At 37.4% G+C, this 17,312-nt stretch overlaps 3 protein-coding genes across 8 annotated transcripts in view; 2 read left to right on the forward strand and 1 right to left on the reverse strand.

Moving 5' to 3' along the window:
* Positions 1-5,335, reverse strand: part of LOC124172355 (zinc finger protein 271-like) — a 34,306-nt gene extending 28,971 nt beyond the window's left edge. For all 3 annotated transcript variants that reach the window (XM_046551801.1, XM_046551800.1, XM_046551799.1), the window contains exons 1-2: positions 4,965-5,335; positions 4,724-4,861 (exon numbers count right to left, since the gene is read on the reverse strand). In XM_046551801.1, coding sequence (XP_046407757.1) covers positions 4,724-4,861; positions 4,965-5,132 — 306 coding nt within the window. In that variant the 5' untranslated portion in view covers positions 5,133-5,335. The remainder of the gene's footprint in view (positions 1-4,723; positions 4,862-4,964) is intronic.
* A 538-nt stretch (positions 5,336-5,873) lies between these two features.
* The window catches only part of LOC124172193 (zinc finger protein 271-like), a 51,254-nt gene continuing 39,815 nt past the window's right edge, over positions 5,874-17,312 (forward strand). For 2 of the 3 annotated variants that reach the window (XM_046551611.1, XM_046551613.1), the window contains exons 1-4: positions 5,874-6,262; positions 6,366-6,503; positions 11,369-11,539; positions 13,022-13,141. In XM_046551611.1, coding sequence (XP_046407567.1) covers positions 6,095-6,262; positions 6,366-6,503; positions 11,369-11,539; positions 13,022-13,141 — 597 coding nt within the window. In that variant the 5' untranslated portion in view covers positions 5,874-6,094. The remainder of the gene's footprint in view (positions 6,263-6,365; positions 6,504-11,368; positions 11,540-13,021; positions 13,142-17,312) is intronic. The other variant, XM_046551612.1, reaches the window with a different exon arrangement.
* LOC124172194 lies at positions 13,785-17,145 on the forward strand. 2 transcript variants are annotated; one of them, XM_046551615.1, is made up of 4 exons: positions 13,785-14,204; positions 14,820-15,102; positions 15,462-15,790; positions 16,985-17,145. In XM_046551615.1, exons 2-4 carry the CDS (start codon positions 14,862-14,864, stop codon positions 17,003-17,005), a joined length of 591 nt encoding a protein of 196 aa, XP_046407571.1. In that variant the 5' UTR covers positions 13,785-14,204; positions 14,820-14,861; the 3' UTR covers positions 17,006-17,145. The 2 variants fall into 2 exon arrangements, with proteins under 2 accessions (XP_046407571.1, XP_046407570.1); XM_046551614.1 differs by having other exon boundaries at positions 15,462-17,145.

Here is a 17,312-nt window from a genome sequence, read left to right on the forward strand (position 1 = left end):
TTTGGCAGGAATATCATTGGTACACTGAGTTCACTTGCAGGCTATATTACAACATCCTTAGAGCCATGGAAAGCCCTTCAAGTGACGAAAAGCGTACCAGGTGTGGAAGAAAGAAAACAGAATTTCCCTATTGGTGGTGTACGCTATCAGTTTAACATTTGAGGAATCACTTCTGCAATGCCATCATCTCCAAGGTAACTGACAAAGTTTCTCAACATAGGCAGAAATGGGGGAGGGGGCACGTGCTTCCCCCATTTGCTTAAAAAATAGACAAGACTTTCATTACAGTTATCATTACGTTCATTTTATTTTGTTTATTGCGGAGCCTAAATCATTTAATTTAAAATAACATTTAATAATAACTTTCATATCAAAATAAAGAACATATTTTTCACAGTAATTGTTGTATTTTGTTTTTAATCTCAAATATAAGATGACCTGTCAGACCCTTGTGCCTCCCCAGAAAAAAATCTTGGATCCCCCCTGTTTGTCGACATGGAGTAAGCTAAATTTAAAACATCAGCATATTTTTCTACTGGTTCGATAAAAAATACATGATGGCCCTGGAAGAGAATATGAGGTGATGTGCAGAGATTACTTAATTCCCTCACTGACATTACTAAATGTTGAGATAGAGGGTTGTAATTTTCATGAGGGAATGAAGAAAAAACTTCTTATTCTTCTGCTAAATTTGGTTCCACCATTATAATTTTCTGACAAGGGGAAATTGCGAGAGCAATGTTCAGGATCTGAATGCCTATGTTATTTTCTGAAATTTTCCAGGTAGTGTAGAAAAAGTGTCACAGCTTTCTTCAACATCTGCCCATGTTTGAGAGATAAAGATTTGAAAGATGAAAAGGATCATGTAAAGATTTTGCTCACCATTACACTCCTTGAGTAACAAACTCAACTGCTAAGAAAATTAAAGAGTTTCATAGTTAACAGCTAAAAAGGGGATTACAAAATTGAAGAAAAAGCTATAATTGTAGAGTAAAGTGAATAAACTTACCAAAAAAGGATAGTAGACAGAACTTCAGCCATAAAATTAATTAAATTTTGATGAAAAACATTTCGTTCAGTGATACAAATTTTTCGTTACCCATCTACAATTTGAATGCTCATGTACCTTTAATAAAAATTTCTTGTTCATTTCCATATTAAAATGTTTGCTTTCATGTATAATTCACCTATTGATGTAAATAAATTAAGACATAAAAGTGCCCCTCTCGGCCCCAGGCTGGGGCAGAGTAGGGCACTGAAAGGAACATCGGACTCACGATTTTTTTTTCATCAGGATCTTTGCTCATACATTAATGATTACTTTAACTGAACAATGAGTCTGTATTTACATGGCCTTTCCCTGTGTATGCTGACAATGAAAAATGGTACAAGCGAGATGTTTTAGTAAACTTTATTTTTTTGCAGCGGAAATACTTCATGCAGTGAATATTTAATGATAATCGTGGGATCAGTATGGACCACTGAGCTGTAGAAAAAAAACAATGCCTTTTCATCTCACAGGAATGAAGTTATGGATGAAAATAAAAATCACCATGTGTTGCACCTTGCGGCACTTTAGGGGTCACTCCCAAGTTTCAATTGCTCATATTTCATTAACCATTGGCAATTGGTGGTTAAAATTGTACGATATTACTAAATTCACCAGAATGTAGGGCCATGGGAATTTCATGAAAATCGGAGTCGGTGGGCGTCATGGCCGGGTTGATTTGAAATGGAATGTCACTAAGGATAAAGTAGCATTTCTAGGATTGCCACGAACCATGACCTTTTCCACACGCTTCCCCTAAATGGGATCCTTGTATTTCTTGCTCTGTGGGGGTTCCCGTTCAGTAAAATAATTATCAGAGTAGGTGAAAAATCTTCTTATTTATAGTGAAAATATGAGAAATCTCCATTCTCTGACTCTGAATGGGATATTAAGTGGCACGTCTTAATTTTTGAGAAAGTAGCAACAAAAATATTTGTAAATGGTATTCTTCCTTATTATAACTCTTCAATGACCAATATTTATAGTTTAAAAGACTGACTAGCAATTTTCAATCATCACTTACCAAATGAAAAGCTATCAGACAGCTAAATGGCTGTTAACCATAAAAGAAATACTATCTTTTCCCAGATACTCCCGCATCAAAATTTCGAGTCGCCCCTGCAACTAGGGTTCCCGTATCACTTTTACCTGTTTTCAATTTTTATTGCCCTTCTTAAATAATACTATGGACTACCTTATCCTAAATAAATTTCATTGCATCCTTAAAATAAACAATGCGCAAAAAGTTTCATTTATTCAGCAGTATTTTAGCCAGGTTTTTTCAATTTCAGGCCCCAGTGTGACTGTTATAGAATGCTTCCAATGCAACTAGCCAAAAAAACTTCTCAATCTATGAAAATAGTACAACTGCTACGCTTCTGACTTTTTTTGGATGGATAAATGAAGTCATTTTACGCACATGAACCAAAAAATCAAAGGCAAACTCTTCTGGCAAATATTTATAGGAGCGATTCAAAATTATGAACACTCATTTTTTTAATATCTAGTAGATACCTATCTAGAATATGTCTACCCTATGAATGTGCAGCTGTTTCTTAGCCATATAAATTGCCGACAATTTGGATACTGAGAGTAATTTAAAGAAATGATACATACCAGAGAAAAATTTTCTGTGACAAAATGGTAAGCATTGACAATTTATTCTTATGTTATTAACCCTTTCACACTCAACATTGGGTGAAGCTGTCTTGGGATCTTCATACGCATAACACCCAACATCGACAATAGCAGCCGTGATTTTTTCATCAAAAACGACCGGACCCTGGCTCTAGCAGATACATGGGGAAGGGCTTTAATAATTTATAAAATTATTTGCTTGAAAATATATTTTCATTTCAGTTACGTATCTCATACTGAGTAATATCAATGTTCATGGGTTTGAAAAAAAATTTGTTGAAAACTTTCAATTATATCCAGTCCTGCTATTCCATAAAGAATTTTACAATTTCTATTTCCAGGGGGGTAGCTGCCCCCTTTGGTCCCCCACTGGGCATGCCCATAGGAAGTGTAGTAACCGCTTAGGTAGTATTGTCCAATGCATTTGGGCCCGGCCCGAGACCCAGCTTAGCGGGAACTTAGGGCCACTCCTTGGCAATTATGCACGACCTTCCTAATGCATTTATGACCAAGCAGCAATTCATTGCCGACTGAATAAATTGTCAATGGTTTTTGGAATGATTTATTTTGTAGAATTTGGCATGTTAAAATTTTATTTTAAAATTACTTATGGACAGAACATAACCAAGAATTCATTTCAAGGTATAAAAAATTTGTTGCATGCAACAAAATATATCAATGAAAAAAACCACTGTCAATATAACCACTAGGCAACGGTGAGGATGATTACAAATGAGTGGGAGGGTTGGGCTTAATTGCTGAGGAGTATGTCTCAAAGCCTGCTTACACAATACATCACCACGTACGGGTTAATGCCTAGATGTATGAATGCGAGAATGAACCCCAAAATGCACCGTGTAGCCACCCCACTTGTGCAAATGCATGCACAGAAAAAAAAGAACCTGTTCCTATTTGGTTCATGCATTCAAACATGCACTGCCCAGGGCCACCAAAATCATTCATGCAAACATACATTTACTTGTATGTGTTAATGTACCGCGTAACCAGGCCTTCAAGCCGGCCTGAATGCCTCCGACAATTACTACCTCGACAGTCACCTCCCTTCACATGCGTCAGCCACAGTCGACATCCAGTTGTTAGCGATAAAAAATCCGGCGTCCAGCACGAAAGAAGTAAACTTGATCACTTTTGCATTTGTTGTACCCTCATTGATTCATATAAAATGCCTTGAAAATGGACATTAAATTTCTGAAACGTCAGCTACTATGTTTAAATTACAAATGACTTAAAACTTCTGAGATCATAGTTCAAGATAAACAAGAGGTCCAGATCAAAAGATATGTTATAATATGTTTAGGTGCACTTCAGTCCATGCTTGACAAATGATAAACAAACTCATCTCCAGGTCGGTCACAGTTCATTATTTGCCAGCCAATAGTAAATGTTTGTTCAATTTTATATGCTGCGGTAACCAAATCGAATATTTTAAAAGGAAGTGTGGTATATACGTAATGGCCTAGTGGGTATATTGCTTACATCACTTGATCAATGGTGAACTTGGATGCCTCACTTTACCAGAAAGATTGTTTAGTACACACGAAATTGTACCAGAAGACACCACGTCTTCAGTCGTTGCCGCTAAAACGCCTACTGCATCATAACAAGAACCTTGCCAAGGCTTCACAGATTGCGATAATTACAGATTGTAGGAAATTGGACGTTTTTTTAAGAGCTCCGTCGACAATGTAAGAGGGCCTTTCATGTCCCCTAATGTTGTTGATTAACAAAAGGTACGACCAAATTAACTTTGGATCACTTATAGAAGTGTCTTCATAGTTTATGTTGGATTTAGTGGCCTTATGAAGTCATACAACATTATGCCTCCGCACTAGGGTCAATTATTTCAATATTGAATCAATCGTTTCAAATTCATTTTATATATCTATTAGGATCCGCAAATAATAATCTTCCTATATTTCTTACTGCCGTCAACACAAACCAAATATTGTAACTTCTAACTTTCCGAAGCTTATAATTGCACCGGTCTTCTATTGGGAAAATATGAAAACTACTCACCCCGCAGTTATTTCTCGACGATATTTTCCTCAGTTCTGTGTCCGATTGTAAGCATGTCTTTTTGAAAAGACTGAAATCCTTGAGCTTTCTCAGACAAGGTGAACAAATGGTGGTGGGAAGGCCATCTCCCTCATCGACCTAAGAAAGCAATCAACCAATTCGTTAGAGACATACGGGCATAAAAGATATAAAGCAAACATTACGAAAACGAGAAATCTAAAAGATGAAACGTGGCACTTACTTGTAAACCGACTAAATCATGCAGGACATGCTTCACACTTATTTCGTATTCTACATTCGAAGTGAATAAGTTGCAAAAATAATAATGATTCTTCCTGCAAAGTCTGCAAACGTCACTCTCTGAATTCCTTTCTGTCGAATTCGTGAAAACCCCGATGGTACGACTCATTTCTTCACTTCAATACTCCACTCAATCTTAAAATCGGCTCAATCATCCACTCAACACTGACAGAGATCATTAAGGTTGACTCGGGTATGAACAGCAGATTATGTAGATGGTCAGATCGGAAGAAAGAGTCAACCTTTTCGTAGACTCCACTGCAGTAAATCAAATCTTTAAGGTTCACATGTTTATATAAGATAAGGCAAGCAAAGGTTTGTTTAAATTCGAGGTCTTTAGTTACGTATCTCACCGCTGACTGATTATACGTATACAACAGGCCTAATATCGACAAATGACGTTGATTGATGACTTGTATATTCTTGACTTTAACTGCATGACTGCTAATATGGCTATCTTTAAAACATTTTTTATGCATTATACTAAAGTTTGGTTTAACCTATTTATCTCCGCAAGGCCGCAATGGCACCATGGAAAATTCCATGAAGTCACTGCACCTGTGTGGCGCTCTAATACCATTTCTGACAGAAGTATTAAATTATCGCTGCAAAATATTTGTTTTTCTACCACTTACATAAGCAAAATTGATAATTTACTGTGAAAATTCCATTTTTAGTGAGGTAGAAAGAAATTAATCTTAAAACGCAAACAGTTAGCCTGTTCTATAGGGGTGCCGCAAACGGAAAAAACTAGAACTAAGAACTATACTACACACATATCTTCTCACATTGTCCGCTATCGTCCCATATTAACAAACTCCGTTAACGTGTTGGGCGAGCATTGAAATTGTTGAAATATTCTCAAACTATTCTATTGTGTTGTCATTTATCTTAGATTTGATTTATTAATTTTAGATATTTTTGTATATTTCCTAGATTATTCCTTAGTGTTTTCACTTTCACACATCATCGAGGTGTATATAGTTTTCTTGTGAGACTTTGAGATCTCTGTCAGTGTTGAGTGGATGATTGAGCCGATTTTAAGATTGAGTGGAGTATTGAAGTGAAGAAATGAGTCGTACCATCGGGATTTTCACGAATTCGACAGAAAGGAATTCAGAGAGTGACGTTTGCAGACTTTGCAGGAAGAATCATTATTATTTTTGCAACTTATTCACTTCGAATGTAGAATACGAAATAAGTGTGAAGCATGTCCTGCATGATTTAGTCGGTTTACAAGTAAGTGCCACGTTTCATCTTTTAGATTTCTCGTTTTCGTAATGTTTGCTTTATATCTTTTATGCCCGTATGTCTCTAACGAATTGGTTGATTGCTTTCTTAGGTCGATGAGGGAGATGGCCTTCCCACCACCATTTGTTCACCTTGTCTGAGAAAGCTCAAGGATTTCAGTCTTTTCAAAAAGACATGCTTAGAATCGGACACAGAACTGAGGAAAATATCGTCGAGAAATAACTGCGGGGTGAGTAGTTTTCATATTTTCCCAATAGAAGACCGGTGCAATTATAAGCTTCGGAAAGTTAGAAGTTACAATATTTGGTTTGTGTTGACGGCAGTAAGAAATATAGGAAGATTATTATTTGCGGATCCTAATAGATATATAAAATGAATTTGAAACGATTGATTCAATATTGAAATAATTGACCCTAGTGCGGAGGCATAATGTTGTATGACTTCATAAGGCCACTAAATCCAACATAAACTATGAAGACACTTCTATAAGTGATCCAAAGTTAATTTGGTCGTACCTTTTGTTAATCAACAACATTAGGGGACATGAAAGGCCCTCTTACATTGTCGACGGATCTCTTAAAAAAACGTCCAATTTCCTACAATCTGTAATTATCGCAATCTGTGAAGCCTTGGCAAGGTTCTTGTTATGATGCAGTAGGCGTTTTAGCGGCAACGACTGAAGACGTGGTGTCTTCTGGTACAATTTCGTGTGTACTAAACAATCTTTCTGGTAAAGTGAGGCATCCAAGTTCACCATTGATCAAGTGATGTAAGCAATATACCCACTAGGCCATTACGTATATACCACACTTCCTTTTAAAATATTCGATTTGGTTACCGCAGCATATAAAATTGAACAAACATTTACTATTGGCTGGCAAATAATGAACTGTGACCGACCTGGAGATGAGTTTGTTTATCATTTGTCAAGCATGGACTGAAGTGCACCTAAACATATTATAACATATCTTTTGATCTGGACCTCTTGTTTATCTTGAACTATGATCTCAGAAGTTTTAAGTCATTTGTAATTTAAACATAGTAGCTGACGTTTCAGAAATTTAATGTCCATTTTCAAGGCATTTTATATGAATCAATGAGGGTACAACAAATGCAAAAGTGATCAAGTTTACTTCTTTCGTGCTGGACGCCGGATTTTTTATCGCTAACAACTGGATGTCGACTATGGCTGACGCATGTGAAGGGGGGTGACTGTCGAGGTAGCAATTGTCGGATACATTCAGGCCTGGCCTGAAGGCCTGGTTACGCGGTACATTAACACATACAAGTAAATGTAAGTTTGCATGAATGATTTTGGTGGACCATAACAGTACATACTACCAATGCATGAACCAAATAAGAACAGGTTCTTTTTTTCTGTGCATGCATTTGCCCAAGTGGGGTGGCTACACGGTGCATTTTGGCGTTCATTCTTGCATTCATACATGTAGGCATTAACCTGTACGTGTTGATGTATTGCGTAAGCAGGCCTTGAGATCCACTCCTCGGCAATTAAGCCCAACCCTCCCACTCATTTGTAATCATCCTCACCGTTGCAAAGTGGTTATATATTGTCATTGGTTTTTTTCATTGATATATTTTGTTGCATACTACAATTCTTTAATACTTTGAAATGAATTCTTGGTTATGTTCTGTGCATAAGCAATTTTCAAACAAAATTTTAGCATACCTAATTCTACAAAATAAATCATTGCAAAAACCATTGACAATTTATTCAGTCAGCAATGAATTGCTGTTTGTTCACAAATGCATTGGGAGGGTCGGGCTTAATTGCCAAGTAGTGGCCCTAAGTTCCCGCTAAGCTGGGTGTCGGGCCGGGCACAAATGCATTGGACAATACTACCTAAGCGGTTACTACACTTCCTATGGGCATGCCCAGTGGGGGACCAAAGGGGGCAGCTACCCCCCTAGAAGTAAAAATTGTAAAAGTCTTTACAGAATAGCAGGACTGGATATAAATGAAAGTTTTCAACAAATTTTTTTTCAATCCCAAGAAAAATGATATTACTCAGTATGAGATATGTAACTAAAATTAAACTATATTTTCAAGCAAATGATTTCATAAATTAATAAAGTTCTTCCCCATGCAGCTGCTAGAGCCAGCGTCTGGTCGATTTTGATGATAAAATCACGACAGCTATAGTCGACGTTGGGTCTTATGCGTATGAAGATCCCAAGACAGCTTCACTTAATGTTGAGTGTGAAAGGGTTAATTTTATAAGAATTAATTGTCAATGCTTACCATTTTGTCACAAAAAATTTTTTGTCTGGTATGTACCGTTTCTTTAAATTACTTTCAGTATCTAAATTGTCGGCATTTTCTAAGGTTAAGCAACAGTTGTACTTTCATAGGATAGACATATTCTAGATAGGTGTCTACTAGACATTAAAAAAATGAGTGTTCATAATTTTGAATCGCTCCTATAAATATTTGCCAGAAGAGTTTGCCTTTGATTTTTGGTTCATGTGTGTACAATGACTTCATATATCCATCAAAAACAATTAGAAGCATAGCAGTTGTACTATTTTCTTGGATTCAGAAGTTTTTGTGGCTAGTTGCATTGGACACATTCTATAACAGTCGCACTGTGGCCTGAAATTGAAAAAAGGTGGCCAAAAATTGCTGTAGGCTTTAATATTGCTGAATAAATGAAACTTTTTGCGCATTGTATATTTTAAGGATACAATGAAATATATTTAGGATAATGTAGTCTATAAAATTATTTTTGGAGGGCAATAAAATTATAAATAGGTAACAGTGATGCGGGAATCGTAGTTGCCAGGGGTGACTCAAAAATTTGATGCGGGAGTATCAAGGGAAAGATAGTATTTCTTCTATTGTTAACAACCATTTAGCTATCTGATAGCTTTTCATGAGGTAAGTTATGGTTGAAAATTGCTATTGAGCCTTTTAAACTATAAATATTGGTCACTGAAGAGTTATAGAAAGGAAGAATGCCATTTACAAATATTTCTATTGCTACTGTCTCAAAAATTAAGACGTGCCAATTTATATCCCATTCTGAGTCAGAAAATTTCTCATATTCTAAAATATTTTTAATATTAATGAAGATTTTTCACCTACTCTGATAATTATTTTACTTAATGGGGTACCCTCACAGAGCAAGAAATAAAGGGATCTGATGTGAGGAGAAGCATATGGAAAAGGTCATGGTTCGTGGCAATCCTAGAAACTTTCCTGCTGTGTTTTTCACGATATCTACTTATATCATTACGGTGGGCTTCTAGCGCCTCTTCAAAAAGCTGCCCAATAGGAAGTATGGCATTTTTCACAATTTCCACTTTAAGTATTAAAACTGTGAATAGTTGGTGGCATGTGATACCATGGATAAAGTTTTACATACAATTAAGTAATTTTAAGGCAATGAGCTGAGTAAAGCAAATTATTTACTCAAAGTCCTACAGCTCTCAAAATTACTGAGAAGTGATTAATTACATCCTCCGACATTCCTGAATAGGAATGTATATGGCACTGTATTAGGACTGTCGATTGCTAATAGTTAACCGAATCACGCAATAATGACATCCAAACTAATGACGAAGAAAACACACTGAGCTGACCAGTTGTCAGAAATCTACTATTTATTCTGAAGAACCCATCCTACTTTCCAAAATATTGATGAAAAAACATTTTTTTAAATAAAGGCTGTAAGCAACGTTTTAAATTACTCATCTCCTTCCAAAATAAGGTTTATTGCATAAAAACTCCAGCGTGAATGATTAATTCTGCTTCATAGACCCCCTCTAAACCTCAACTCTGCCAATATTGCCCTATGTTAATCTTGGCGAGTCACTTTTGTTGTATTCATAACTTATCAACTTCTCTGTGAAGGTATTTCTGCACATACTTCAACAAGGAATACTGAAGGGAGACTAATGTTGTGCTCTTGGTTACACGTGAGCGAGCCAATTGAATAAATGGCATATTTTGGGAAATCACAATTTGTAGAATGGAAACATTTGCACGTGTTCGCATAAAAAAAATCTGGGTGCATATAGGGGTAGTCGCCAAGGACAAAGGGCTTGGGGAGCGAGGGTACCGTTTACGTTTAGGTTTATTGCCATATGCTCTCAGATTGCACACAAAGAATCAGGGGTAAAACCATTAGAAGAGGTTACATACCATACATACACTGCAAATAATAAGTGGTTAAATGCAGTGCACTCAAGATATAAGGGAAATGTATTCTTTCTTACGGACTGCTACAAATGTCATGCTAAGTTCCCGAGTGCTTACTTAATAAGTATTGCGGGTGATGGCATTGCAGAAGTGATTTCTCAAATTTTAAACTGATAGCGCACACCACCAATAGGGAAATTTTGGTTTCTTACTTCCACAACTGGTATACCTTTTGTCACTTGAAGGCCTTCCATGGCTCTAAGGATGTTGTAATATAGCCTGCAAGTGAACTCAGTGTACCAATGATATTCCTGCCGAACTTTGTAGTACTTTGGTCTGTAGTTTTTGAGTGACGTATTAACAGGCATTCAAGCACCACTCCAATTTAACATTACCATAGTTAAGGCCTGTTTCACATGGATGCAGATGGTCCGCACTACGCGTGTGGAGCGCCATTATTAAAAACGTTAAACAAGTACCTGTAAAAGGAGGTTTAGGGTGCACCCTGTTGTGGCACAAAGAAAATTAAAAGCCGCTTTCGTGACCACATTTACTGCAGTTCGTCGAGATGAAAGTTTTTCCATTATTTTTGCATGTCCACTTTCACTACACATACAAGGTAAAAAGAGGCGCTCGCACTGTTATCTCCAAGCTCACCCTATTTCCATTGACAAATCTGCTTGGTCCACATCAGCCGTCTGCATGCATATGTAAGCACAAACCTGTATTTGTGCCCTGTACTCGAGTGGATGATCCGGGGGCAAAGTGGCCACTTGGATGGACAGAACCTTATCTGCATGTGTAAGGCGGACCGTCCGCATCCATGAGAAATGGGCCTAAGAGGTTAAACCCCCTGTTTCATCAAGATTAGGAGCCTCCCTTATTTGTTGAATCAGATGGAGTTCATTTGTTTAATAGTGTAACTTTCTCAGCAGAGTATCAAAGGAGAGGGTGCAGCTAAAGATGAGCCAGGATCTTCCTTAGAGACAAAGGACTGTATTCGAGATGCATCCGAAGATACTTCATCGGTCCCATGCTCAGTTCAGGTGACTGAAATATATATTCCTGTGCCAGAGTGTGAACCACCCTTGGACAATATGTTGGTAAGTTTTATTCTCGTATATGTATAGAGTTGAAAGACCTTCAGTTGTACAAATTCCTTGGTTGAATGTCAGTAGTTGCTGTGAACATAATTGAGGACCTCAAATCCAGAAAGCTTGGGAGGAAAGGGTTTCTGGATTTCTGGTCTTCAGCACGCAGGAAAAGTAGTACACTTCTTTTTTTTTTGAGAATTTTAATGCAATATATGTCAAATCAGGACCGTAGCTTCCGCAGCATAAACTATGTTTGCTTAACACTGGATGAGAATGAGCAATAAGTACATGTTTTTCTTTGCGGCCAAAGCTTTCGATGATAGTATTCGCTGGAACACATTGCAACATATGTCGATGCTTCCTTAGTCATTCAGTAAATCTGTGCAAATGCTTTTATATATTGATAATTAATGAATTTATAAATGTGTTCAGGGTATGAGATCCCTACGTGTCCCTGCCTAGGTTGTTAGCATATGTTCATTGCGTGTGCTAACTTCCTACTCTTCCCAGAACAGGGCTGAGAGAGTGGTGCTACGAGGTGGCAAGTCAAAACACTCAAGTAGAGTATTTTATGGACCAAGTCAAAGAAACTGTTCTTGCAATTATTGGAAACAATACAAAAGTGACTCTTTAGATCATGAATAGACACCTTTAGGATTACACTGCATGTCCAAATTATTAAAATTTGATTTCATATGGAAATCTTTTTAATTTTCATGAACTTGTACATGTGAATGAAGGAGGAAAAGGCATTGGGGATAAATATCTATAGTGAATAAGTGAAAGGATGGTTAAATATTGCAGTAGCTGAATGTTAATATTCTGGAGTTTGATATTTGAGTCACAAGAATCTCATGAGTATATTGGCCTGCTTGAGTGGTTTTAAGTATAAGAGTTTTTACTATTTTAGGGATTATAATTATCATTATTATTATATTATTATTGTTATTTTTAGTATCAGGGATGGATGGATCCAGGATTTTTCTTGGATCCGGATTCGGATCTCATCCTTGATTTTTGGAGCTGAATTTTTCAGATCGGATATTTTTGGATCGTAATGCATTTTCAAATTCCTGACGCTGAGATTCCCCCGATGATTGTAAAATCTGTTGGCAAGAGTCAGACTATGTGCCAGTCATGTTTTGCATTTTCTATTTTTCACGGCTGAAATTCTCCTACGTAACCTCTGAAGAGCTTTCAAATAAAACAGTTCATGATTAGGACAAGAATCCCATGCGATGGCACACTCAAAGATAGAATCGGAACTCTTTCCACCCTTATGGGTCATTGCGTTCACTGAAGCTATTGTTCAAAATTTCGGATCCAGATCCGATGTCTTCCACAACTTTGAATCCGATGTATCCAATGAAGGGAAATATCTGCGGATATTTGGATCCGAGGTATCTGATCTGACCATTTCTAAATATTATTGGACATGCACTATTGTTATTATGTTGCATTTAATGGGTGACATCTATTATTCTCTTCAAGTTTAATATGAAAGTGGAGAATGAAGACCAACTTGGTAAAGGGGATTATCCTGTGATTTACACACCAAATACAGCTGAAAATTCGGATAATGCCCCAGACCCATTGGCCACTGATGATTTGGTAAGTGCTCTTTTGCCTATTTTAGCACAGTTATGCTAATATACAAATTCATTCTATTGTGGAATATTCCCAACACCTTTCAGCAGGAACTCAAAACATTTTCCCTCACTTCATTAAACATCAACATCTTCTATTTCGAGAGATTTTCGAGAGGTGCAAATCAATTCCCCACTTCCTGACCCCAAATCGTACCCTACTTGTCGAAATTCATGTGTCATTTGTTATTTAATCGAGCATGTAGATGGCACTTGTCTCAAATTTGTGAACATTGCGGACGCATGTAGTCGTTGGGATTTGAAGGTGGAAACATCGAATTAAAATTGTGAAAGATCATGTGAGTAAATTATAGATCTTAAGAAAAGTTGAAAGCCTCTAATGAGATGTATAGAATCGGTGATATGGAATGTAAAACATTGGATTAATATGAGTGATGAAAGAATAGGGTAGTTTCCTTCATCAAAGAAAACGAAAGGCATTGATTGTGATTCGTTACCGACCATTAGTGTATTCATAATATACAAATTATTTGGTTTTAGAAATCGCAGTTCTGACAAATGGCAATTGTCAATTTTAACTGCATTTGAAAAAGGCCAGATGGCACCCATGCTATGCCACTCCTCGTGACGTCACAGGGACCTAGGGCCGTATTTTTAAACGAATCTCTTTCTCTTACTCTTCGCCGGAGTGGGGAGAGTTAGAGATGTATCTCCACCTACTATTCGCAGTCAAGAACGTTCCTACAACGAAAGCAATCTCTTCCTCTTCGAAGTAGTGAGTGTTGAGCTGCTCGCTGAAATTCTCATATCTACGTCACGCGTCCTTGACGTTTCGTGTGGCGTTTGCTGCCCACAGTTCATTGCGCGAAACAGAAACAGACAGAAAGATGGAGGACCGCCGTATGGTTCGGCTCACAAAGGAAGAGACGAAGTTGTTGGTTGACATCATTGTTAAGCATCAGGAGGTTTTGTAAAGCAAGAAGACGGATGCATTATCAAATGCGAAGAAGGCGAAAGCCTGGTTGGATGTGCAGGAAGAATTTAATTCTAATGAATTTGTGCGGAAGGTAAGTAACTTTGGAAGTATGATGGTTATGAATGTATTGTGCGATTGTAGGAAAGGTTCTGCATAACTCGTATAACTCTGTTCAGAAGAAGGACTTTTTTGAACGCTACTTAAGTTCCTGGATCATTCATTGGCTTCGGGGTTTAGAATCGGTTGATAAAACTTTGAAGTTTGTTTTCCATTCTTTGCTGGAATCCTTAAGTGCATTTTGGTAGTAGATTGCAAAAAACCTTTGTGATTAAGTCGCTGTCAGAGATTTTACTTGTAACGTATTTCCCTTCATTAGCAATGCAAGATGAAATATGATTCACGCCATGCAATACAAATAAATGTTACTTTCCAACGCCGAGACCAAAAGCTTCACAATAATAATTCCATGTTATGGAATGCTATTGGAATTATTGTTGTGAGCTTTTGGTATCGGCGTGGTAGCGGTAATGATTACAACTACTCCACAATGGTGGCGGAGTAGTTGTAATTGTTAAAGTAAGTAATTTTTTAATAAACGTAGCATCATAAATTGTGGCTGTATTGATGGATATTGATTTTTAGTTTGTCCAGTAATTTATTTTGTGTCGTAAACCTCAATGTTAGCGATAATTTCTCGCCATTATAGCGCACCGCCAAGCAATTGAGGAAGAGTTGGGATAACCTGAAGATGAGAAAGAGGAAAGAGCTGGCTGATGAAAGGCAGGAGAGGATGAGGACTGGTGGCGGACCTATGCCGTCCACCAGCAGGGAAGATTTGCCACCAGAGATGGAAATTGCCATGTCGTCCATCTCCTACTCACCGCCGAATGCTGGAGACTGCGATGCATTGCCGGTCCCCAGCGTTTCCACGGTGGGTAGGGTTGGGACCTCGGAGTGTTTGCTTCCTCCCAACGTTTCTGAGATATCAGGCAAGTTGATTGAAAATAAGGATTATGTACCTATCATTAATGACGGGAATTCCATAGTGTCACACTGAGATAAACAACAATCAAAAAAGTATCACATATAACATCTGCCAGCCAAAAATTAGTAGTGGTGTACAGTATCATGATTTTCCATGAAAGAATAACACTTCTTTAAAGAGAAATTTTACTGTATCGTACTAGCCTTTGTGTATTATGTTCTTATTTTCCTGCGACTTATGGAAGTTGTTATTGGATATCAAATATAATCAAGTTTAAGTTGAGTTTCTTGATACCATTTCCAGGAATGTTAAGTATCTCATGTTTTTCATTAATCAATGGTGTATTTTATGATGTTTCCTCAGATTGTGACGAAAGACCGGTAGAGGAAGCATACACTGCGAGGATTCAAGGTGCAGGGACCTCTTCCAGTTCGAAAAGGGCACGATTTACCAGGGAAGCGGCCATTGAGAAGGAGATGGAAGCTAGGCTGGAGCACATGGCATCTTATAATGAAAAGGAGGATGCCATCCAGCGGATCCGGAAGAGAGAAGCAGAGATTGCATGCGCAATCAAGGAACAGGAGCTAGCCAACGCCAAGGCTGCTGGAAAGACCATCCAGATGGAGGAGGAATTTAAGAGGCGTATCTTAAGTATACAGCTTCAAACGGAGGAGGCGAAGCGGAAGCGTGTGGTACTTGTTATGATATATTACTATGCTGAAGATGAAACAAGTTTAGTAACAGCCAAATACATGAGTAGAATCTTAAATGTGAACGTGAGGCAATAATCATTCCTATTGTGAGTTCATAATGCATCAGTGTTCATTCCAAAATTTTTAATACACCTCTTGATGAATAACATTTCTGCAAATAGCTAACTTACAATAAGCATAGCATTCCTTTTAATTTCTAGGACATTCCATTGTTCTTTATCTTGTTGTTTGATGATGTGCTTGGAATAGTGATAAATGAAACATCTACAGCATGAAATAATATCTCTACCAGTGGCAGACTGCTTTTGGAGGGAATACCTCCAGTTCTTCATGAACACATTTCTGTTTCCACTCATTCCATTTGCCCGTTATTGAAGTTTTTTATTATCCCCCATTAAAAGATTAAATTCATTAAGGTATGAAGTACTTCCTTTAATTTGGTTTTATTTAAAATTTCACTGAAGTGTGTATTGACAGGAATTGACAATGAAGCTTAAGGTACTTTCTCATTGGTTCTTGAATAATGCATGTCATGGTCACACATCTTTTTTATTTTTTGATTTCTCTATTTTCTCTTAATAGCTTTTAATTATAGGACTGGCATGTCTTTATTTTTCAATAACTTTAAAATACTGGAAAATAAAAAAGTTATTTCTTACTGGATTCATTACTTGGTTACTCATTATCCCTAATATGTGCGTTCTTTCACCTAGGTAAAGGTGTTGCCAGCGTCTTTCTTGTTAAAATTCTCCATTATCTTGTTATCTGTAAAGTTATTTGCTTATGATTCTAATCCAATGGCTATTCAGGAAAGTACATTCATTAAAATCAGCCAATTTTAGGGATAATGAAAACAAAATATATGTATGTTAAGTTTGATGCATGTTTCAGTTTTCTGCAGAATTGGCATATTAGTTGTGGGAACTCAAACTTTCAAATGCATAGCCAACTTTTCATTGTATGAAGTCTTGCAGTTATGAAACCCAGCATGATAACATTTAATCCATGCAATGCTCCCTTAAATGAATGATTGTAAATAAAAGCATGTGAATGACCATTGTATTTGCATATTGATATGAAGTTGTAATGCATGATTTGAGGGGCCAAATTACATCTGTATTATTGTGTGGAGTTTGTATGCATCATATGCTTACATGCCAACTTCTTTGTAAGCTTTCAGATACACCTCTATGAATTCCTCCTCTATCTTGGCGTTGGTGTGCTTCCTGTTCCTGCTTCTCTCTCCCGGACTGCTGGATGCGTCTGTGTCATTTAAGATGCCATTGCTCCCGCCTGCTTCCATGCCTTCTCATGGACCATTTCCCCTGGTGATGGTGCCCTTTTTGTAACTGGAAAGAGATCCTCTGCACCTGCATGACTATTTTCCATCCTGCTTGACTCCTGCCTTTCATTAGCCATATCCCAACTCTTCCTCATGTAATTCTGCACATCCAACCAGCAATTTTGCCTTCTTTGCATTTGATTTTGCATCGTCTTCTTG

Source organism: Ischnura elegans (assembly GCF_921293095.1).
Source record: "Ischnura elegans chromosome 13 unlocalized genomic scaffold, ioIscEleg1.1 SUPER_13_unloc_1, whole genome shotgun sequence".
NCBI classification, from domain to species: Eukaryota; Metazoa; Arthropoda; class Insecta; order Odonata; family Coenagrionidae; genus Ischnura; species Ischnura elegans.